General features: G+C 38.8%; 1 protein-coding gene and 1 non-coding gene across 2 annotated transcripts; both read right to left on the reverse strand.

The window, feature by feature from the left end:
* Positions 1 to 1569: 1569 nt before the first annotated feature.
* LOC149083299 (uncharacterized) lies at positions 1570 to 1998 on the reverse strand. The gene has a single exon (XM_089236813.1). It carries the CDS (start codon positions 1996 to 1998, stop codon positions 1570 to 1572), a length of 429 nt encoding a protein of 142 aa, XP_089092939.1.
* Positions 1999 to 23675: 21677 nt separating this feature from the next.
* On the reverse strand, positions 23676 to 23747 carry TRNAT-GGU (transfer RNA threonine (anticodon GGU)). The gene has a single exon. It is a non-coding gene; the product is annotated as a tRNA-Thr (tRNA).
* Positions 23748 to 23767: the final 20 nt, after the last annotated feature.

Consider the following 23767-nt stretch of genomic DNA (forward strand, 5'->3'; position numbering starts at 1 on the left):
CGTATGCGGACCATTTGTTTTGACTTTTGGACAATTTCATAGAGAAGAATGCGATGGGTTCCCATTTGTCGGCTAATTGCATGAGAGCACCACCCACTGCGACATCTGAAACATCTACCCAAACACTTAATTTAGCTCCAGGAAGTGGATGTCTCAGGAGTGTGGCATTTGCCATGGCATCTTTGGCCAAAGTGAACGACTTTCTTGCTTCATCGGTCCACGCGAGTTGGTCGTTGGCACGAGCAGAACGAGGTGATTTTTTATTTTTAGGACCTTCGAGAAATTTTATTAACGGATGTAACAAATCGGCAGCTTTCGGAATGAAACGTCGATAAAAATTGTACATACCGAGAAATCTTCGAAGTTGTGTCAAGGTCGTTGGCTGTGGATAATCCAAGATACACTGAACTCGATCTGTCAGAGGTTCGATGCCGCTTGTAGATAGCCGGAATCCAAGGAAGTCGATGGCTTCTTTACCGAAGTTGCACTTGGAGACGTTGACGCAGAGTCCATATTCTTGAAGTCTGTTGAAGAGAGTCTTGAGATGATGGATATGTTCATCAGGATCTTTTGATGCAATCAGGATGTCGTCGACGAATGCGTAAACTCCAGGAAGTCCTCTGGTCACTTCATCGATGAATCGCTGGAAGGTTGCAGAAGCGTTGCACAATCCGAATTGCATCCTGGTGCTCTCAAACAATCCGAAAGGTGTGCATATTGCTGTTTTGTGGATGTCATCAGGATTTATTGGGATCTGATGGTAGGCTTTTATGAGATCCACATGGCTGAAAATTTTAGTACCATGCAGTTCAGCAGTGAAATCAGCAATGCAAGGAATGGGATATTTGTCTTTTAACGTTTGTGCATTTAAAGCACGGAAATCTCCGACCGGTCGAAATTCCAAGGTACCCTTTTTTGGTACCATATGAAGTGGTGAGGCGTAATTACTCCTCGAAGGTCTCAAATGCCCCAGTTGCAGTATGTTGTGAAATTCCGATTTCGCTATTTTTAATCTGTCTGGAGCTAACCTACGAGGTTTCGCCACCACAGGCGGTCCTTTTGTGGATATATGATGGATGGTGTTGTGCTTTACTGGTGCATTTGGATTAGGAAGTTTAGTGATCTCCGGGAATTCAGAAATCAGCTTGTGATACACTGAGTCACCGGTAATCGTTTTCACCGAATGAATGCACGTTGCGTTTGAGACGCGTCCGGGACGTTTCAATTTCGTTTTCAAGTCACGCAGGAACTTGTTGCTAAGGTCTGGGACTAAGTCGAAATAATGAAGGAAGTCCGCACCCAGTATAGGAGTTGACACATTGGCGATGTAAAATGGCCAGGAAAAATTTCGTCTCAAGCCGAAATCCACGGAAAGAATACGTTGGCCGTACACCTCGATGGATGATGAATTCGCGGCTGCGAACGCTTGAACAGGCCGTTGTTTGCGCTGAGAAAGGCTTGCCGGCAGGATCGAAACATCACTGCCCTTATCAACGAGGAAAGATAGATTCGTTTTCATGTCTTTCACAAACAGGCGACGTGACGTAGATGACAAAGAGCAAGTCGCCTCTACTCTTTGCTGAGTTCGTTTCCCGAATATTTGCAGGGAGAGACACATTTCTTGGCATCGGTGCCGAATCGTCGATGATACCAACACTCGTCGTGATTTTTCGATCTGCTACGCTGTCGCGGGTAGCGGTTTCGGTACGGGCTACGACTTCGCCCTCGGGAAATCTCGTCGATTCGCAGATGGAGCTTTTCGATTTCCCACAACAAGCGTTCCTCGATGGAATTCGCGGAAGAGTTAGAACAGGCACTGCTAGTTAGAACCGCTGGTGGTGCTACGTCCATGACGCGATCGGCGATTTCGGCCGCTTTGTCCAACGTTAGTTGTGTGACCGCAGCCAGGATGGATTGCACAGATGTCGGCAAATGCTGAAGAAACAGTTCCAACATGAGCTCGTCCGGAACGCTGTGTGATTCCGCGCGACGCCGCATGACGTGCAAAAGTTCACTTGGACGACGATCACCGAGTTGCTCCCCAGTGAGAAGTTTCCGTATCTCTTGCTGCGACGATTCACCACTGCGCTTGATTAACTCCGATTTCACGTGTCCGTAGGGATCTGTTGCCGTTGGATTCGTAATGACATCGCGGACGATGGAAGCTGCTTCCGGTGGTAAATGGGCCACTATGTAGTTGAATTTTGTGCGACTGTCCGTTACCGGTTTCGGGATCCCCAGTTCGAAAGTTTATTCGCACATCAGGAACCACAGCGTAGGATCGGCGAAATTGTACGGTGGTATCTTTACCGATGCAACGTCCGCCATGATTTCTCTTTTTCGTGGGCGAGAATGTTCAACAGCACGTGTAGTTTCCGTTGAGATTTTAGGAAGATTTGAGAAATTTCTTTTTTAGATATAATGTCTCAACTGATGATCAGACTTTCCAAGGTCACCAATATCGGGAATTATGAGAGGCATCGGTTGCGTGTAATTACAAAACAGAGACATGCATTTATCTTACACGAAGGGACGGACTTTATTTCACACAACATACTATATACAGGGGGAAAAACGAACTGCCCAATTTGAGTGGACGACAGATGGCGCTTTTAGCGCGTACATCAATCCTCGCTCTCCGTGTCGGCGGCGACGCCACACATTCTACAGGTGGTGTTTGCAAACCAGATGGTTCGGTGATAGATATTTCTGAATAACCTGTTAATATCCGACTTGCAGCCCCCAATCCTATAGAAAGACTGGAGCAAAGCGGTTCAAGATTAAGCGTGCCCACTTAATGTTAAATTTTGATGCAAAGTTGGCCACCTGGCGGTAAGCGTACGAAACTGGGGAGAGGCTTGACCACGCCCTCATCTGTTTTGATTGACAGTTCACCCCCCTTCCCTCCTCACTTTCTCCACCAGTTTGATATTGTGTATTATTTAAAACTCAACATGTTCGAAGAGAAATTACATTATTACTTGTTTTCCGGATGAAGAAATAATTTATTTGTAATCCACCCCGGATGGCTCTTTAAATATTAATCTCTTAATCTCTGAAGATGTTTGAAGAATGATTAGAAGAAAAACAATCTCACAACAGGTAGATTATTATTATACAGGAAGAATTATCTGGGCGGAAATGTGTAAAATTTTAAAAGAATATTTGAGGTGTGCAGTAAATTAAAATTGATGGTTGCGAGATTTACTAAATTATTTCGTACCCCAGAAATATATCTACATAATACCGATGAAAAAATTTAGAAACTAGCTTAAGGTATAATTAGTCCTTACAATTTCAACTGGATGCCTACTAAATAGTAAAATTGATAAAATAAATATTAGGAAAATGCATTAAATGCACAAACATTAACGTACTGAATGTATTATGATGACATCAATAAGCAGAGCTGTCCCAGTCTATTTCCAAAATGAAAAATGCTAATGATTTATTCAAAATTATATGGAATATTGAGGTCATTTTCTAATTAAAATATTTCATACAAAGTTTAACAATTTTAATTAACTTGTGATTTAGTAATCCATGTTACAATGCATAACTTGATACAATGATCAAATGATGTGTGTGTTTCATTTAAATTAATTTCATTGAACTCAGAACTCCACTCACATCTACGTATAAAAATTCGCCATTGTCTGTTATTGTAAAAAAGAAAAACCAAGTTGTGAAATAAAAAAAATGCATTTATTTCATCCGCTAGAAACTTATGTATAACAAAAATGAATTACAAATGTGAATTCTAACATAAAACAACCACAACCAAGTAACATGCCAATGACAACACTTGTGCTTCAAACTGATAAAAATCTCTCAATGACATAAATAAATAGTTCTAAACTGGAGGTATAATAAATTATTTGTGGAGTGCAAAATGAAAAAAAAAAACAAAACAAAAAAGTTGACTCAGGAAAATCAAAATGAGAAAAATTGAATTTTTTCATTCTCAGGAAAATCAAAATGAGAAAAATTGAATTTTTTCATTCTCAAAAAAATTATGAATCATACTGTCATTTAGACTTCTCATATTTTAGCTGTCACTTGCAAAAATGTTGAATGTGAAATTCATGTTGCAAACATTGCTTTTATGGTTGGTTTCACGTTTCGATGCAGGAAAAAAATGTCATTAATACCCAAAATATTAAATGGTTTGTTTATATGAACATCAAATGCCCAAAACTTGAAAGTGCCAAACAAACAGTCTCAACGGTTTGCTGTTGCGTCTAAAATTAATAAAATAAAAAATTTATGTAAAATAAACCAGTAATTAAAAGAAAAAAAGTATAACATACATCTTACCATACATTCTCTTACAAGGGAAAAAAATCTAAGGAATGTTGTCACTGTCAGCACTTATTGTGGACCAAGTATGGTTTTAATGGCACTTCCTCACACACACAAAAACCAGGGCAAACAATCAATCATTCTTGCTTGCCTTTCCCTGGAAATATAATTTCAATGCAGGGTACACATACATATGAAGAGTACCATATGTCCTGCTTGACATTTCAATGATGCTTGGGACTTTGGACTAGCGTTATGAACCAAACGATCTTTCTGGCTGATGTTCATGATACACCATTCCTGGAAATGATGGTTTCAAACATTGGCAATCATAGTCAACTTTGCCGCAAGAACCCCAACTAATATTGGATTTTTAGACACATCTTCCCGTGCTTGACGTCTGGAAAAAAATGAAATAAAATATTAAATGCAAGGGAAAATGTTACTTATTTAAATTGATAACAAAATTACGAGAAACAATATGTGCAACAATGAATGTTTTTTGCTATACATAAAGCTGGGCACGACAAATCCCTAAAAAATTGAGGTGGCGGGAAGACTTTTAGGGGCCAAACATTTTTTGAGAAAAACAGGTTCAAAAATATTTCTTTCAACTTTTCCAGGACATAGCAAATGTGTGGCGATGCTGTCGGCAAGAGTGTGTAGGTGTTGGTTTCGAATAGCATAAATCTGCCAACACCTCGTTATGTGCGCGCGCCTTTTCTTAGCCTCTCTTCCGCTTTTTGGCAGAGAAGGCTTTGGTTTCTTGCAGAGTAGAGATGTCTTTTGACTGTGTGTCCGTGTATTATTATTTCGTATATATGTGTTAACGTGCCGTGTGTTTCTTCTAATTAATAAACCGTATATTTAACCGTATCTAGAATTGAACAGTCTTAGTGGAGTCAAATAAAATTTAACTATGGATAAATAGCTACTTCAATTTAAATGTCATTATCACCTCCGGCAACTACATATGGTGTCCACAAACTGGTGACTCAGGACTATCGGATTCGTTACAACGAATCATGAATACCTCTCTGCAATGTGGATTTTAATTTCAGTTTCGTGGTGAGTGAATATTTCTCTCTTTCGTAGGACTATTGCCGTCTTCATTCTTTCGCTATGGCAAATCCGCAAGCAACTGCTAGTCAGACTGAACTTTCCCTTTCGGGAACCGAAGTCTCACGTGTTTCATTCCGTGCGCCTCCATTTTGGGAAGCCGACGTTGATTTATGGTTCCTTCAAGTGGAATCCCAGTTTATCACGGCAGGCATTACCGCGGATAAGACGAAGTTTCATTCGGTGATTTCCGTTCTCGACACAAAAATCTTGTCTTACGTGAGTGATTTAGTACGTAATCCTCCCTCACACGATTTATATGAGACTCTAAAGAAACGTATTCTTTCCCGATTTGCTCAATCTGAAACTGCTCGCTTGAAATCTCTTTTTCATGAGTGCGAGCTAGGCGACAAAAAACCGTCCCAGCTACTTTGTGAGATGCGAAACTTGTCGAATAACACAATCAGTGATGATGTTTTGAGCACATTATGGCAGCAAAGATTACCCGTCAGTGTTCAACAAATTTTGTCGATTTGTCGGGATCCTCTTGACTCTTTAGCTCAGATAGCTGATCGCATATTAGAAGCTTCGAGTTTCAACGCTGTCGTTTCTCAGGTGTCTCAACCTCCTCTGCCTTCTTCAGAGTTGCATGAGCTTAAAAAAGAAATTGCATCGCTCGCTACACGAGTCGAAGAGCTCTCTCGTTCTCGAAACCAATACAGAGGTCGGTCGCGAAACAATTCGAAAACTCGTGAGCGGAAAAAATCTTCAGATCGCTCCGATCGACGCAAATTGTGCTGGTATCATGCTCGATATGGTGAAAAAGCACATCGTTGCATTTCACCTTGCCAACACTCGGAAAACTAGTGGGCAATCCTGTTACAGCGGCGGCCGGAGATTGCCACTTTCAAAGTCGCTTATTCATTTGTGATAGAAAATCGAAAATTCGTTTTCTTGTTGACAGTGGTGCAGCTGTGAGCTGTTTTCCTAAATCACTTGCCAAAGTTTCCAAGCCTGACGACCTTTCGTTATATGCGGCTAATGGCACTAAAATTCACACATATGGAACTAAGCATTTTGAACTTGATCTCGGACTGAGGAGAATATTCTCATTCAATTTCTTAGTGGCCGACGTCACAAGTCCTATTTTGGGTGCCGATTTCTTGGAGAGATTCGGTTTACTTGTTGATGTCAAGAATCGCCGGTTGGTTGATAATTTGACAACTCTATACTCTCTTGGTGTCGTTACCACTGGTCCTTCTCTCGGTCTAACTACAGTTTCTGGTGCCACTACATACCATAAAATTTTGACCAAGTTCCCAAATCTCACTGGTTCGGTCTTAAATTCTCAACCCAAACCACATGCCATTATCCACTTCATCGAAACATCAGGGCCTCCCGTCTTCGCAAAGGCTAGACGTCTTTCTCCTGAAAAACTTTTTGCCGTCAAGAAAGAATTTAACTTGCTTTTGAAGCAAGGCATCATTCGTCCTAGCAAAAGCCCTTGGGCTAGTCCTATCCACCTAGTCCCAAAAAAGACAGGTGGTTGGCGCATATGTGGTGATTTTCGTCGGTTGAATGCCGTAACTACTCCTGATCGTTATCCTATTCCCAATATTCAAGACTTTTCTTTCGGTCTGGCTGGAAAAAGAATATTTTCTAAACTCGATCTTGTAAAGGCATACCACCAGATTCCTGTGAAAGAAAGTGATATTCCCAAGACGGCTGTGATTACACCGCACGGTCTCTTTGAGTATGTTTTCATGACCTTTGGGCTCAGGAACGCCGCACAAACATTTCAACGATTCGTTGACAGCATCCTCTCGGATCTCGACTTCTGCTATGTTTACTTAGACGACATTCTTGTTGCGTCAGCTGATGAGAAGTCGCATGAACAAGATCTCGATGTGTTGTTCAAGAGACTAAGCGAATACGGTTTAGTTCTCAATCCTGACAAATGCCAATTTGGACTCAAAGAAATTCAGTTTTTAGGTCATCTTGTGTCAGAAAAGGGCATTTCCCCGTTGCCGGATCGTGTTACCGCACTTTTGGACTATCCATTGCCCAACACAATCGATGAGCTGCGACGTTTTCTGGCACTAATAAATTTTTATCATCGTTTCATGAAAAACGCTGCCTCTACGCAAGCATGTTTACATGATCTAGTTAAAGGCAAACAAAAACGGGATAAAACAAAAATCGTCTGGTCTGAGGAAGCAAAATCTGCATTCGAGTCATGCAAGGAAATGATTTCCAATGCTGCTCTATTGGCTCATCCTATTTCAAGTGCGCATCTCCTTCTAGCTGTCGACGCGTCTGATTTCGCGATTGGCGGAGTTTTGAATCAAGCAGTTAATGATCAAACTCAGCCATTAGGATTCTTCTCGCGTAAGCTAACTTCAGCTGAACGCAGATACAGTGCGTACGATCGAGAATTGCTAGCGATATATTCAGCAATTAAATATTTTCGACATATGCTGGAGGGATCTGACTTCGAAATTCTCACAGACCACAAATCATTGGTCTATGCATTTTCCCAAAAAAGTGAAAAATGTTCACCTAGGCAGATTCGTCATCTAGAATTCATTAGTCAATTTTCAACCCGTATCAAGCACATTTCAGGCGATCGAAATGCAGTAGCCGATGCATTTTCAAGAATATCGGAAATTGAAATACCTCCTAGTATCGATTTCGCCGAGATGGCTCGCGCTCAGGATGAGGAAGAATTGCGATTACTTCGTGAAATGGACTCAGGTCTCGAGTTAAAACCAATGACTTTCGGTTCTCCTGAAGTCACTCTACAGTGTGATGTTTCCACTGGTTCAATTAGACCTTACGTACCGTCAACGTTTCGCCGCGCTATTTTTGATGCAGTGCACAACCTCTCCCACCCTGGTGCCAAAGCTACTACTGAAATGGTTCGCAGACGATTCATCTGGAAATTTTTAGAAAGGGACTGCAAAGAGTGGTGCAAAACTTGCATCCATTGCCAGCGATCCAAAGTTGGTCGTCACACACATTCTCCTATTGGTGCATTCGGATTACCTTCCGCAAGGTTCTCGCATGTCCATATTGACATCGTGGGTCCACTTCCACCAAGTAAAGGAAATCGCTACGTTGTGACTTGCAGTGACCGATTCACCAGATGGCCGGAAGCTATTCCTGTACCCGATCAGACTGCTGAAACTGTGGCATTCGCTTTCCTGTCGAATTGGATCTCCCGTTTTGGCGTTCCAGAACGCATTACTACGGACAGGGGTTCTCAGTTTGAATCTGAACTCTTCCGATCTCTTGCGAAGTTGCTGGGTGTGGACAGGGTGCGTACTACCGCTTACCACCCACAAAGCAATGGAGCCATCGAGAGATTCCACAGGGACTTGAAAGCTGCCATCATGTGTCACGCCACTGAAAGATGGGTTGATGTTCTTCCTACCATTCTACTCGGGATACGCTCAAGTTTCAAACCTGATTTTGGTGCTACGCCGGCGGACATGGTCTACGGAACATCTCTGAGGTTACCAGGAGACTTCTTCAAAGATTCCGGTAAGCACACCTCAAAATCTGATTATGTCACGAACTTGCGTATGACTATGTCAAAGCTTCGTCCTTCGCCTTTGTCCAATCATTCCTCAAAAAACATTTTTGTGCACAAGGACTTGGCCAGATCCACACACGTTTTTGTGAGGGTTGACACTGTAAGGCGTTCGCTACAGCAGCCTTACCAAGGACCTTATGAAGTTTTGAATAGGACTGATAAATTTTTTACTTTGCGTATCAATAATGAATCTAAGCGTATTTCTATTGATCGTTTAAAACCTGCATTTTTGTTTAATTCTCTCGAATGCAAAGAATCTAATGTTCGCAAATCATCTATATGTAATGCCCCAGCCTCGCCACAGGGCTTCGTCACGAGGTCCGGACGGAAAGTCCGTTTTGTAACACCTTATCAAGCTTAACGTCCTTCGGACTCGTGGGGGAGTACTGTGGCGATGCTGTCGGCAAGAGTGTGTAGGTGTTGGTTTCGAATAGCATAAATCTGCCAACACCTCGTTATGTGCGCGCGCCTTTTCTTAGCCTCTCTTCCGCTTTTTGGCAGAGAAGGCTTTGGTTTCTTGCAGAGTAGAGATGTCTTTTGACTGTGTGTCCGTGTATTATTATTTCGTATATATGTGTTAACGTGCCGTGTGTTTCTTCTAATTAATAAACCGTATATTTAACCGTATCTAGAATTGAACAGTCTTAGTGGAGTCAAATAAAATTTAACTATGGATAAATAGCTACTTCAATTTAAATGTCATTATCACCTCCGGCAACTACATATGGTGTCCACAAATGCCAAAATGAACTTGATTCTGCAGCCAAATGAATTTTTATAAATGAATTATTGAAAATTTGAAATTTTGCTGCGTATAACTTCCTCAATGAAATGGGATGACAAAATGTTTCTGGCAATGAAGAAATTAAGTTTTACTTCATATTAATAACAAAAAATATTTTTTTTTTCATTATTTAAAAGAATATTCTCAATTATTCTCTGAATTCACATTCATGAGAATATTCTACCCTCACGACTCTTTGCATAGTACCCACAAAGGGTGGGGTTGACAGAGCTCCAGCCCTGGGCCCCCAGCAGTGGACAATTCTATTTTTTTTTTCAGGCTATAAATAAACTACAAAGGGCCCTCTGCTAGGGGTTGTGGGGGGATAGCATGCAATAATTTCTGTCATAGGCAGTGAACAATTTCGGATAATTGACGCTCTTTTGAAATGAACTGCGAGGCGTAAGCACGATCGAACTTCGGGAGGGGGGGGGGGGCTCAAGGAAAATCTTCCAGCGAAAAATTTTAAGTTAATAAATCATCACACATTCCTTTTGAATTTACAAAAATTCAGTTAGCCTACAATGTGAAATATTTTTCGATATTGTAATTTTTTTTACAATAGCATTAGCTGAACTGTAAAATACATATTTTACTAACCTGCTGCCATTTTTCGGAAATCTACTTAGATGAGTTTCTTCCGACTTGGAATTTCTCTCGCCATCCTAGGAAGCCGCAATAATTCAACATTTACTATCATGATGAAATGGAGAAGAATGAAGTCGAAGGAAATGGTGTAGAGACACAAAAACAAATTAATTTAACCCAGAGAAGAACCTTTTGATAAATTAATTAAGAATTATTGATTAAGAATACCGATTTTAAAATGAAATGAGACGGGAAAAAAGAGATACGTGATTGGGAAGAGCAATAAAAAAAAAATGGCGGCTGCCTCGCTGAAAAATTTGTTTACAACTGTAGTTCGTACGCTTACCGCTTCAATTTGTGGCGCGCAAGTTTGCATCAGGCCTCTCCATTGAAGTGACAACGCTTTTATCTTTAATACAGCTTTGGACTGGAGTGTTTTATGCGCTTTAAGTACTTGTTGGTCAATGTGGTAGATACATTTAAATTTTTCATCAAAATTGATTCCCTGATATTTCAAGTTCCGAGTTTTTTTTGATCTATTGGTTGTCATGTTGGAATATTTTTGGTTGTTCCCCGATACCTACAAGTATATTTTACTCAATATTCAGTCTATAAACTAAAAAAAAAATTGAAATTTTATATTTCAGAAGTGACTAATCTAAGGATGGGATTTCACTCTAAAAGGTTTATGAAAGTTATTTTATAAAACTTGGAAAAGCGACCAATAAACTTAATAAATTTATCGGTTGCATTTGCTCGAATGCAACCGATCACCTTATTGGTTGCATTTGTAAAAGAATTATTATAAAATTTTTATAGTGTCCGGACTTAAGACAGAATCGTGATGTGAATATTTCTAAGCACAGACTTTTTGAGTCTCCACCTCTCCCTTTTTTTTCTACTTGCAAAGTGTTTGATATCTCTTGAATTTTTTTTTTTTGGAACATCATTGGATGTGTTTTTTTGTAATTTTTCTTTCATATGTTTTCCAAAAAGATAGATCTTAGTTTTTTTTTTATTCAAAATCTTTTGAAGCGTGCGTCCATCCCGTTACCATCTCACGCACAGCGTGTGTGTGTGCTTTTTTTTTTTTTTTATCGAAAAGGCATTCTATACAACTCGGGTACAGCCAAGATTTAAATTTCAGAAATAAAATCTAATCGGTTTGTTTAATTGTTTCGAAATCCATTTCGTTATTAATTGTTGGGAATAAAGTCGCAAATTAACGTAGTTTAATCATTCAAAAAAATGTATACACGCGTATATATAGCACTATATTTTGATCAATTGAATTACTGTAATCTCCATTTTGCGAAACGAATCGATCTTCAGTTCCCACACATTCAGGGATCGAGGTAGACCTAGATACACCGCGGGATCTAATCTAACCAATACGGGGCCGTTCAAGTAATACGAAAGCAAATTTTTAGCCATTTTTGACCCCCCCCCCCGCTTGTCAGCAAAATTTCGTCATCAGCTCTGCCCCTCTGAATCCTAATGCATATTGGTGGGATCAGAGACGTACACGGGGGAGGGTGGGCATAGCGGGGCTCCTGCCCCCCTCCCCCACGATCAAAAATTTATTTTTTCAATGCAAAAAAATATTTTTTCAAATTGAAATTTCGGGAGAAAATACCTTTATATGTTATTATAACCAATTTCTGTTAATTTCAATGCTATTTGAAGGCTATTAACTCAAAATTTATCTTTAATAAATTCATTGCGACCCACCCTCTAAGCCATATAATGATAAATCGCATAAAGGCCCTTGCCCATGGACCCACTATATTATAAAATTTAGGAATGAGGAAGAGCTAAAATGTTTTCGAGAATATTTTTATGAACTAAAGGTTATGAAATTATGTCTGTTGGATGTTCGTGACGAATTCGGACGTAAAGCGAACTGTTTTTTCTTGTGACTATTCGTAAAGTATCATCCAAATACCGATCAGTCAGACGTGTTTCAGATTTTGATTTTATATTCTTCATATCGATCTGTAAAATTTTACAGATCGCTTAAGTGTCCCGTGGTACAATTCCAGAACATTTAAGCAGCCCGTGGCACATTTTTAGATCACTTAAATGACCCGGACATAGTTCCAGAACACTTAAGCGATCCGTGACACATTTAGTGTGCACCCTTGAGTGACATGTGACGTAGTTTTAGAGCACTTGAGTGGCCCCAGTGCGGTTCTAAATCACTCAAGTAACCCGCGGCACATTCTCAGATTATTTAAGTGATCCGCGGCATATAATTAAGGATCACTTGAGTGATGTCTGGCACAGTTCCAGAGCTCCTAAGCGGCCCGGACACATTTACAGATCACTTGGATCCGCGAAAAATTTAGAGGTAACTAAATTGGTCCTGTAGGGCACTTATCAATTGTGGGGGTATGTTACTTCAAGAGTATCCACACACTATCGAAAGGTTTTTCTCGTTTTTGGCTCACCGAGTAAGATGCCATTAAGAATATTTCATATTTTCAATAAAGAATGGTGTATGACGTAAACATTATCTAAACCCTCCTCCCCCTTGTCACCAAAAGTTAGCAAATCGGAACCCCCCCCCCCATCGATGATGACGGAATACTTGAACGGCCCCTACCTCCTAGATCAGTGATTCCCAACTTTTTCTCACCATGCCCCACCAATGCATCTCGTAAAATCCTAATGCTCCCCTCCCTTAAAAGGCACACCTAAGGAAATGGTGCCCAAAGAGTGCCCTCCTCAAGATGATCAAAAATTGAAAAAAAATTATGAAGGAAGTTAAAAAGGTTGAAAAAATTCCTGTGTAGTTTCGAACAATTTCTTTGAATTGAATTTGAAACGCTATTTGAAAGCTCAAAAATTCAAAATTCCCCTTTCGAGAAATTCTCTGTTGCCCTCAAATTAGCTTGAGCGTCCCCCCCTCCCCAAATCCACGTAGAGTAGGGAGGGGTCTTCAACGTATTACGTTCAAGGGCCACATAAAAAATTTGTCGCATTTCGCGGGCCACTCATTAACGGCGTCGGGGGAGGGGAAGCCCCCCCCCCCCAAAGACGATCACAAATTAAATATATTTCAAAATATTTTAAAAAATTTAAACATTCAATTCAATTAATTTTAACAAATATTAATTTCGAATGATTTAAAAAAACACTTCAAATTATAGTGTCGAAAAATGCCTTTTTTGCTATATTAATACATTTCTGTTACTTGAAAATGCTTTTCAAATTTTTCTCAGAGATTTCTTGTGCTTCCAATCAATCTCAGTGTGTCCCACTCCCCTGTGGCAAAGGTTGATCGTATCTCCCCTGTGGCAAAGGTTGATCGTATCTCCCCTGCCAAATGTTCTACGTACGCTCAGATACGACAAATTAAAATGCGACGCGTACTACATATTTTATGATTCCATTATGTAGCATTTTCGTTTTAAAAAATTTAACTGAATTGTAGGTAAGACCAATTATTTTAGGTATTTTTATATTGTATGAAACAGAATGAAAATGGATGATTTTTGTTCACACATGTGTATGTTGAATTAATTACGTACCTCAAATAAAAGAAAAAGTCTTTGGTAACTTACGTTACGAATGCGGGTGGATGTAATTCCTAAATTAAAGGCGAAACTTGACATTGTTTTTGCTTGACTAAAGCTTCAATGTTAGGTAAAATTTGTGTTGTTGCTATTCGTAAAGTATCCTCCAAATACCGATCAGTCAGACGTGTTCTAGTTTTTGATTTTGTACTCTTCATTCGACTAAACAACTGTTCAAAGTCGAAAAATCTGCTTCCGAATTCCATTCTTCGATTTGAAATGCACTGTGCATAATCGTCCGGTTTCCAAGTTGTAGATCTAACAACTCCAATAAGTTAGGAAAATGTAGGCTATGCAGTTTTTATTTTGCCATTGACGTTCCCAAAGGACCAACTTAGTTTCGAACACTTTAATGTTGTCATAAAGATTATAGACAAGTAGGTCTTTTCCCAGTAAGGGGCCGTTCACGTATTAAGTAAGTAAATTTTTAGCCATTTTTGACCCCCCCCCCCCATCAGCAAAACTCTGACCCCTCCCGCCCCCTGTCAGCAAAATTTCGTCATCAGCTCTGCCCCTCTGAATCCTAACGCATATTGGTGGGGTCAGAGACGTACACGCCCCCCCCCCCCAACGATCAAAAATTAATTTTTTAATGCAAAAAAATATTTTTTAAATTTAAATTTCGGAAATACCTTTATATATTATAATCAATTTCTGTTAATTTCAATGCTATTTGAAGGCTATTAACTCAAAATTTATCTTTAATAAATTCATTGCGACTCACCCTCTAAGCCATATAATGGTAAATCGCATAAAGGCCCGCGGACCAAATATGCCCCTGGGGGTTATCTGATGCGGTCTGCTATCCTCAAACCTAATTTTGTAAAAATGAACTAAGTGGCACACTTACAGATCGCTTAAGTGTCCCGTGGTACAATTCCAGAGCATTTAAGTGGCCCGTGGCACATTTTATGATCACTTAAATCACCCGAGACACAGTTCCAGATCCGTGACACATTTAGAGATCCCTTGAGTGACATGCGACGTAGTTTTAGAGCACTTAAGTGGCCCCCAGTGCAGTTCTACATCACTCAAGTTACCCGCGGCGCATTCTCAGATTATTTAAGCGATCAGCGTCATATAATTACGGATCAGTGATCCGTGGCAATATTTCCAGAGCACTTAATCAGCCCAGACATATTTCCAGAGCACTTAAGCAGCCCGGACACATTTCCGGATCACTAGGATCCGCGAAACATTTAGAGATCACTAAAGTGGCTCTGCAGGGCACTTATCAATGGGGGGGGGGGATGTTACTTCAAGAGTATCCACACACTATCGAAAGGTTTTTCTCGTTTTTGGCTCACCGAGTAAGATGCCATTAAGAATATTTCATATTTTCACTAAAGAGTGTCTTTTATGTCTATCTGCGCTTAGGGACAGGTCGTATAGAGGGAGCACCATCTGTAGTTATAGCAGATATGTTGCTTAAGTCCAACTCACACTTAGCCAACATTTCTGCTAAACTTGAATATGAGTCGAAACTTCGTGTTGTACCCTCAAGTGAAACGACACTAGCTAACTCCTCATCAATTTTGAAGTTTTTGTCAATACCACGAATGAAAATGGCTGCTTGTGCAGTATGTGTTGCATCTGTCTATTCATCCATAGCTACTGAGCAGGACCGGATTAAGCATTAAGCAAAATGAGCACGTGCTTAGGGCACCAAGAGAAAAGGGGGGTACCATAAAAACTGTCGACTTTTTTTTATCTTTTCTGTTGCTTAATGTCACAGTATAGAAAATTAAATTCAAGGATATTCCCTCTAAAAGGAGTGCTGGTCAGCTGAAGTTGGTTTTCAACTTCGAGCCCTGAATGTGAGTCGATTTCACGTTAAAAAGTCTCGCCCTTTACAGCAACAGGCCTACAACGGTACAAATATTCAATCATTACGCTTCAATCACAAATTAAAATATTGAGGGCAGCACTAGAAAATCAGACACAACACTAAATAGGCACTCAGACTGTTAGGAATGACTGACATTTCCGGCTCAGTAGTAAAATGCCCATGATGATAGACCGGAGTTGTGCTGGGTTTGAAAGAAAGTCTTTGTAAACGTCAGAACCATTTAAAAAGCGATAACAATTCAACGGACCACGTACAGCCATGATTTTTAAAATTTTGCCTTCCATGACTCGATTGTCTCAGTCAACGTTTACCCACGGCTCCCAAAATACTTGAAGTACCACTTCAAATCACTGAACAGTTGAAGATCAATATAGGCAGCTCGCCTCAGATAAAGAGTGGCAACTCACACTTTGAGAACCACTGGCATGCAGTACATGGGCATTAACCTGTTCTACGTCACCTTCTCCTCTCATTTGCCACTCCCTTCTCTGGGGCAGGGGGAAGATGATTCTCTTCCGGTGGGTATTTCTTGGATAAAAAAACTTATGTTTTCAACAATAAAATATGATAAAAAATCAGGAACGTAACTAGGCTGGAGCAACTGCGGCACTGTCCCAGACCCCCCCCCCCCCAACAAAAATTAGGGTCTAAATTTAGCCAAAATTTGAAGGTTTACAATTAGCCAAAATTTGGATCCGTTTTCCGGACCCTTCACAAAATTCTGGATCTGAAAAACAGACCCTACAAAAAATAAAAAATAATGAAACTATAAATTTGACATTTCATTTTTTTGTGATAGATCAGCTAGATTATTTCGCTTCCCCCAAAGTTACTAATTTCTCATGGAAGTCTGCCCTGGGGCCCCCGAAAAGGAACAGTATGGCCTTAGAGATAATGCTTTTTATGTCAACCGCGGCTCACTTGCCCAGTTCATAGTTTTCCTGCTGCTCCCCAGAATAGTTATAAGTGGTGTATTTTCACCTATAAAAGAACCAATTCAAAGCAAAAAGAGGCACGAAAATCAATATCTTCATCTTGCCGGCTCTAGAAGCCATAGTGCACACTTTGAAAAGCGCTGTCATATCACATCACTAGCGGCTAAAAATCCGACATTCCCTGGTGAACTTGGCCAATCACAGAGGAGCGGGAGTGAGTTACTCTCGAACCGGTCGTTACTTTGTGTACTGTTCGGAACTTACAATGCGCAAGCGCGTTCTCGTAATTTTGTAATATTCTGTGCTCTTTTCTCATTTCTTTCTGGCTTTCATCTTTATTTTTTTCCATCAATATTTTCTACATAGTTCTCTTTTTTTCATCAATTTCCTGTTGGTTTGGGTTCATGTATTTGAGTTTAATTGATTTTTCTTTTATAATTATTTTTCCTACATTGTGTATTATTCTGTTTTTATTTTTCCTGCATTAAATACATTTTCCTGTTATTATTTTTCCTACATTACGTATATTTTTTTTTATTTTTCCTACATTAAAAGTACATTTTCCTGTAATTTTTCCTACATTGTGTATTTTCCTGTAATTACTTTTCCTACGTTGTGTATTTTCCCGTAATTACTTTTCCTACATTGTGTATTTTCCTGTAATTACTTTTCCTACATTGTGTATTTTCCTGTAATTACTTTTCCTACATTGTGTATTTTCCTGTAATTACTTTTCCTACATTGTGTATTTTCCTGTAATTACTTTTCCTACATTGTGTATTTTCCTGTAATTACTTTTCCTACATTGTGTATTTTCCCGTAATTACTTTTCCTACATTACATGTATTTTTCTGTTCTTATTTTTCCTGCATATTAAGTACATTTTCTTGTAATTATATTTTCTATAGTAAGTATACTTTCCTGCAAAGAAAGATAAAAAATCTGAAAATCCTCTCCTTGAGAAAATTCTACATACACCTATGCTTTCCTGTAATTAACTATATGTTTAATTTCTGTCAACCCCTTTTAAATATGAATCAATAGAATTAAAGAAATCTTTGGGATGAAATAAAATAGAATTTACAATGTCTAAGTCTCTTCGCGCATGCCGTTTCCATGATTTATTCAATGTGGGAATAAAAAAGGAACCAAAAACAAAATAAAGCTGTCTAAATTCATTAACATTTTTCGAGCACTTTCAAAGTGGTTTACTACAATTTCTGCTTGTATCGCTGAACTTTTGTGACAAGCTTATGACTTTTGAATTTAGAAAACTAATCACTTCCACAACCCTTAAGGTTTTTCTTGACTTGGCACACACTGTGGATACAACATATCCTCAGACCAATATTTTGGGATTAGCTCATGATTAGTGGTAAGTTATTAAAAGTTGTTTTAGCCCCACTGTTTGAGATTGTCAGCTCAAGTTGGTTTTTCAATTTTAAGGTGCAAATCTAAGCCAAACTCCCATTTAACCCTTTAAGTGGTTTTTGAAATTTTCCTGATCAGCATTATAATTGCCACATTTGAAATTGCAAAACCTTGCCATTACGTGTGTGGCTTTCTATGAAGAGAACCCCTTTTGTATTATTTATATATTGAGCATATATTTCTCTTTTTTTTCTCGCTTCCTCTACTTATCTAACCTGGAACAATAGCTAACTCTGCCCACTAACAGTTGATTGGTTGGAGGGGAATGAAAAACATTTTATCGTAAAAACAGTTTCACTGCATTTTTATAGAAGACAAAATATTTCGGGGTGGCAGAAATAAAGCAGATCGGGTTTGACAAGATATCTCAGGATTGCCACTGAAAGGGTAAAAAATATTACCTAAGCACCAATAGGGAAAAATAGGGTTTTATATTTGCTTTTAATAGCAAGGGAGGGAGGGATTGGAATGAAGATTATCTAAGCATTTGGATGAGAACATATTGGCATGGCTTTATTCAAATCGGGTTTGAAGAAAATTGAATATCAGTTTATCGAGGATATATAACTACAGTACTTTGGCTAACAATTTTTTATTTCATAGTTTTTCTGCCTTGGCTAACGGATGCGATTAATGAACATTTTCTTTGATACAAATGCAAGCACCGACATGAATCAGCTGCATCATGAGATGAATTTAAGCTAATCATTGTCAGAATGTCACTCGAGCATTGATTTACTCGCATCCCCTTTTCTGTAATCTTTTCTCCAGATGTACCAAAACACAAATGGATGGGGGACACCTACACACTCGACTGTGTTAACACTGGCTTAAGCAGAATAAAGCTGGTGTTTGTGTGCATAGTTTAAAATAAAAAGATCTGTATCTTATACTCCTATAAATTCTCATTTATAGCTCTCAAAGCTATTCATTTTAGCGTTTGGTCAATTTTTATCGTCTTTATAGCATTTCTTGGTATTTTAAAAAACAAACTTGGTATTTTAAATTTTGAGCCATACTTGGAATAAATCAAACAATATTCCATAGAAACTTATGGGAAATTGTGTTTCAACAAACAAAAGTGATTCTGGAGCGAATTTCTTCATACAGTACTGTATCCTCATTCAGAGCCTCAACTAGATACTTTGTCACCCAGGGCAAGCTGGAATTTTGGCGCTCCTTGCATGTAGAGGAAGCAGTTAAAGAGTGAATTTGGAGCCCATTTCTGGTTCAGCACCCAGGGCACCAGACCCGCCTGTCTTCCCCCCAGTTGCAGCCCTGTCCTCATTTCCAACCAAATCTAATACAAGTACCTCATACTACTAAAGACATAATTATCAAAAATTTCCTGTTAATTGAGCATTCATCGCACTGATATAGATTTTTAATGGAATCATTTTTCATCCTTTTAATCAAAGCATTAATATGTGATTTGGAAAATGATGCATCAGTACTTGGACCAGATTTTGAACACATTTGACATTTTAATGAAATGAAACTCACAGGGCACTTAGATATGCTACACATATTAGTAAACAGCTCAGCAAACCATGCATTGAAGATTATTGTTTAGATGGAAGGGGTTTTGAAACCAACTTGATCTATGCTCTTCTGGGCATTCAAAATGTACATGCACTATTTAGGAATCAAAACGTTATTTTTTTAGTTTTGCTGGCAAAAGATGTTAGTAAAATATTATAAAGCACAATGGCAATTGATGGTTATTTTGTTGATTGGTAGAGGTGCTCACCTCAGCAGTGCAATGTCCTGAAATCCCGATCTATTCTACTAGGTTGCTTCTGATCAACAAGAGAAGTAAAGAGGGCCCGGGGGGGGGGGGCTTACACAGGACCTACCTTTAAAGGGAGGGGGGTACAAGGTAAAATATTTCCTCTCATCACAAGCTTTCAAAAAACATTTTAAATTTACAGAAATTAATGAAAACAGTACAGATATTTTCACACAATATTTCATTAAAATTTAAATTTTTAAATAAAATTTTTATCTCTTAGAGGTCACGAGGGGGGTATACATTATACAATATATTATTATATCCCCCACCCGCGTATCTCTCGAGAATGGGGAGGGCAGCCGAAGCCCCCTTGGTCAATAACGGTACTAATCTAGAAGGTTTTGGTGCAGTTTACTTGATTTTGCTGACAAGTGGGGTTGGGGAGGGGTAAAAACCCATAAAATTTTACTTAAGTAATACTTGAACGGTCTATAGTTACGGCCCAACCACTTCCTTCTGGAACTATTTTAACTTTTCTCCAGCTCGGAAGGTTTCAATCTGTTGTTAATACTTCTCTCACAGTGTTTACGCCGCTAAATTTACGGTTCGAGAGTAACTCATTCCCGCTCCTCCGTGATTGGTCGAGTTCACTAGGGAATGTTGGATTTGGAACTGGACTTGATGGTTCACATTAGGGGCCATTCAAGTATTACGTAAGCAGATTTTCAGCCATTTTTGACCTCCCCTCCTTTGTCAGCAAAAGTAAGCAAAACATTGACCCCCCCTCAACAAAATTTCGTCAGCAGCTTAGAATATTTCATATCTTCAAAAAGGGGTGGTTGATGACGTAAGCAACCTTCAAACCCTCCCCGGTCATTTTCATATTGCTGATTGACTTGGTCTCAAGTCACCAAGTAAACAATGAAGTTAATTTAGTTACGGGTCGAGACAGCACACAAACACAGAAAAATTAATATTAATATAAAGGTTTCGGGCAATAGGTGTTCCTAGAGCCAGAGGTTTACATGCTTATACTGGTGGAGACGGGAGGAAATTTTGTAGGTAATTGAAAAGAGAAGTGGATAAAAGTGCACCTCAATCTTCAGAGTTATAATGACACTCTAACAGCTTTTCAATAACTCGAAGAACCTATTGTGGATCCATTATCCAATTCATCTGAAAAATTCACTAACTTGTCTTATTTGAAAGATACAAATTTTTCAATCATTCCAGAATTAAGATGGCACTTTTTCAGAAGTAAAAGTTTTGAGAGGGAATAGTTAACATCAACTCCCTTGCAGCAATGAAGCCACATATTTTACGATCCAACTTGATTTGCATTATCGGAAAGGGCGACAAAAACTCTCGACCAACAATACCCCCCCCCTTATTATTAATGGGTGGGAAATAAATAACGAAGAAGCAATTTCTCCAGTCAAATGTCTGACGCCCGAGTGGCATGGTGGTAAGATGCTCGTCTGCCAGCATGAAGGTTGCTGTCACGGTCCTGGGTTCGAACTCGAGAGAGGATATAGAAAAGATATTTTCCCTAACGAACTTGAGGCGACCACCGATAGACAACATCTTCATTTCTAACCCATCTCATTAATGGCAGTAAATTGCAATACAGCGATATGGCCAGGTTTGGTGAGGTAAAATGTCTGGAGATACCTGCACACCCAAAGGAGTTATTTAACTTGTCAAATGTGGGTGTATATACGTATAAGGGTATGTGGGAAATGTTCTTGATTAAAGAAATCTCTTGTTTGCACTGCTCTTTACAAATGCAGTGACTAGCAATGTGAAGGACTAATATCAGTACAGTGATTCAGAAGAAGGTATGTATACATGCAAGTGCTGCTTTTTTATAGTGATTCTGTCACTAGTCTTATATCAAATATCTCCACTTATTTATGTTATTTCATTAAAAACGTTTGCTTGTGTATAATTGGTTAATAGAACACTATATACATTTAGAATGTAATTCAAAATTTAGACATGACCTTCATCCAAAAGTGCATTGAAAATGGGTGATGATAGTATAATGTAATTCATATTTCTTGTGCTTTATTCGCATCACATCACATAAAACACTTGAAAAACTCAATGTACGCCTATTTTGATTGAAAATTCGTATTTCTTGACCCCAAAACATAGGTTACGTACCCTGTGCGACCAAATCCTTTTCTATTGTTCACTTCCACAACAAGGGGCCATCCCTCATGTCGTGGCATTATAATTGAATTGCTATTCTATTTCTGTAATTCATCTACTACAGAGATTATGTAACATTTAATTTAGTATGTGATGGAAAGCAAAAAATATTTTTTTTTCAATTTATTTAAAATCGTTTTTATATTTTTTTATACCGTTCAAATCGTATGAACTAATTTAGTTCATCGAGACGAAAACTTGAATATCCATCTTGAGAGTAACATTATGCAGTAAGACTTCAATATAACGTTGGCCACGTTTAATGTCATCCCGCCTATAGCGTCAATTTTCTTTTTGGTCCTGTTAGTACAATTTGTAAAAAAATTTATTCGTTATTATGTCACCCCGCTTATGAAGTCATTTTTATTCTGCCCTGAGGCGGGACGTTATACCGAAGTATGGCTGTAATATCAATTAAGACAGTTATTTCCAACGGTGTGTCGCGTGTCACGTTAGGGTACTTAGAGATCAGAAAGGGTTGCCCGCTAACTTCTTCAGATATTATTTTCATAACTTAGGGTTTACTCACACCAAAAAGTTCTTGTGGAGAACATATTATTTAAAATTCAGCCCATCACATCGTTTGACAAGCTGTTTTCTCACTAGACTCCAAAGACAGTTGCGGTAGTATAACAACTTGATGAAAATGAGTAAAAAAGTAGGTCAAAAATTTATTATCCGTTTATATTTAAAATATGTTCATATTTGACTATTTCGATGAGAAGATGACTAGTTCAATGTTTCACAAATACTTTCGCTACAGACCATTCGATAACATAACATAGGAAAAACTCAGTCATTAGTCATTACAATTAACAGTCGTTACAGTTTTGTGAAAACTTAACAAGTGTGAAAAGATTTTCTGAAGAATTGGGCGATGGGACAAAAAAAGGTTGGGAAACATTGACCTAGTGCAAAATAGAAGTTTTGTAACAGATTCAAAGAAGGCGACCAAACGTCCCGTTTTCAGGGACAGTACCGGTTTATAACTAATGTTTAGAGGTATCGCGAGTTCGATATCCGTTTCGTCCATGTCAGAAACTTTCCTAACACGGGGTGCTACAGAAATGGCAACATGACCACCGAAAAAGATTGCTGCAGCAGAGTCCCACATCGATTGGTTAGTGCATCAACTATTCGGTGAGTATGAAAAAAAAAGTCTGTCGTTCTGGGAATCGGCAATAAATTGTAGGTCCTGGTCTAGCCCTTGTGTGCAGAAAATTACCATGGTTCGACAAAAATGATCAAATGACATTTTGAACTTCTACAAATCACTGTAGAAAAAAATTATTTCAGGAGAAAAAAATCATTCATCATGGTGTGGTGATCATATTTCGTGAGAAAAATATGGAAAATTAGAATTTTATAAAGAAAATACGGGACATCACTGAAGATGTTGGCAAAACTACCAACTGTTTTAAAATTTCTGAAAAATTAACGAGGGTTGAGCAATGACGGGATAATAGAAATCGCAGCGAACTGAACTCTAATTGTATGACATGAATGTCGCTCTCCACTTGTTAATACAAGATATAACGAAGACTGGATGTTGTGAAGATATTTATTATTTGAGATGTTAATTTTTTAAGGAAGGAAAAAACTCATCTCTGCCTCTACCGGGAGTCGAACCCGGGTCCCTCGATTACCGGACGAGTGCTCTGACCACTAAGCTACAGAGGAGATAGAGATTTTCCTTCGCT

This window comes from Pholcus phalangioides, unplaced genomic scaffold (assembly GCF_987345545.1).
Source record: "Pholcus phalangioides strain wild (caught in Gottingen) unplaced genomic scaffold, Ppha-v1.0 ptg000009l_1, whole genome shotgun sequence".
NCBI classification, from domain to species: domain Eukaryota; kingdom Metazoa; phylum Arthropoda; class Arachnida; order Araneae; family Pholcidae; genus Pholcus; species Pholcus phalangioides.

Coding starts and splice junctions, on each gene's coding strand:
- LOC149083299 (XM_089236813.1), bottom strand. CDS start 1,998: ATGCGGCGTCGCGCGGAATCACACAGCGTTCCGGACGAGCTCATGTTG.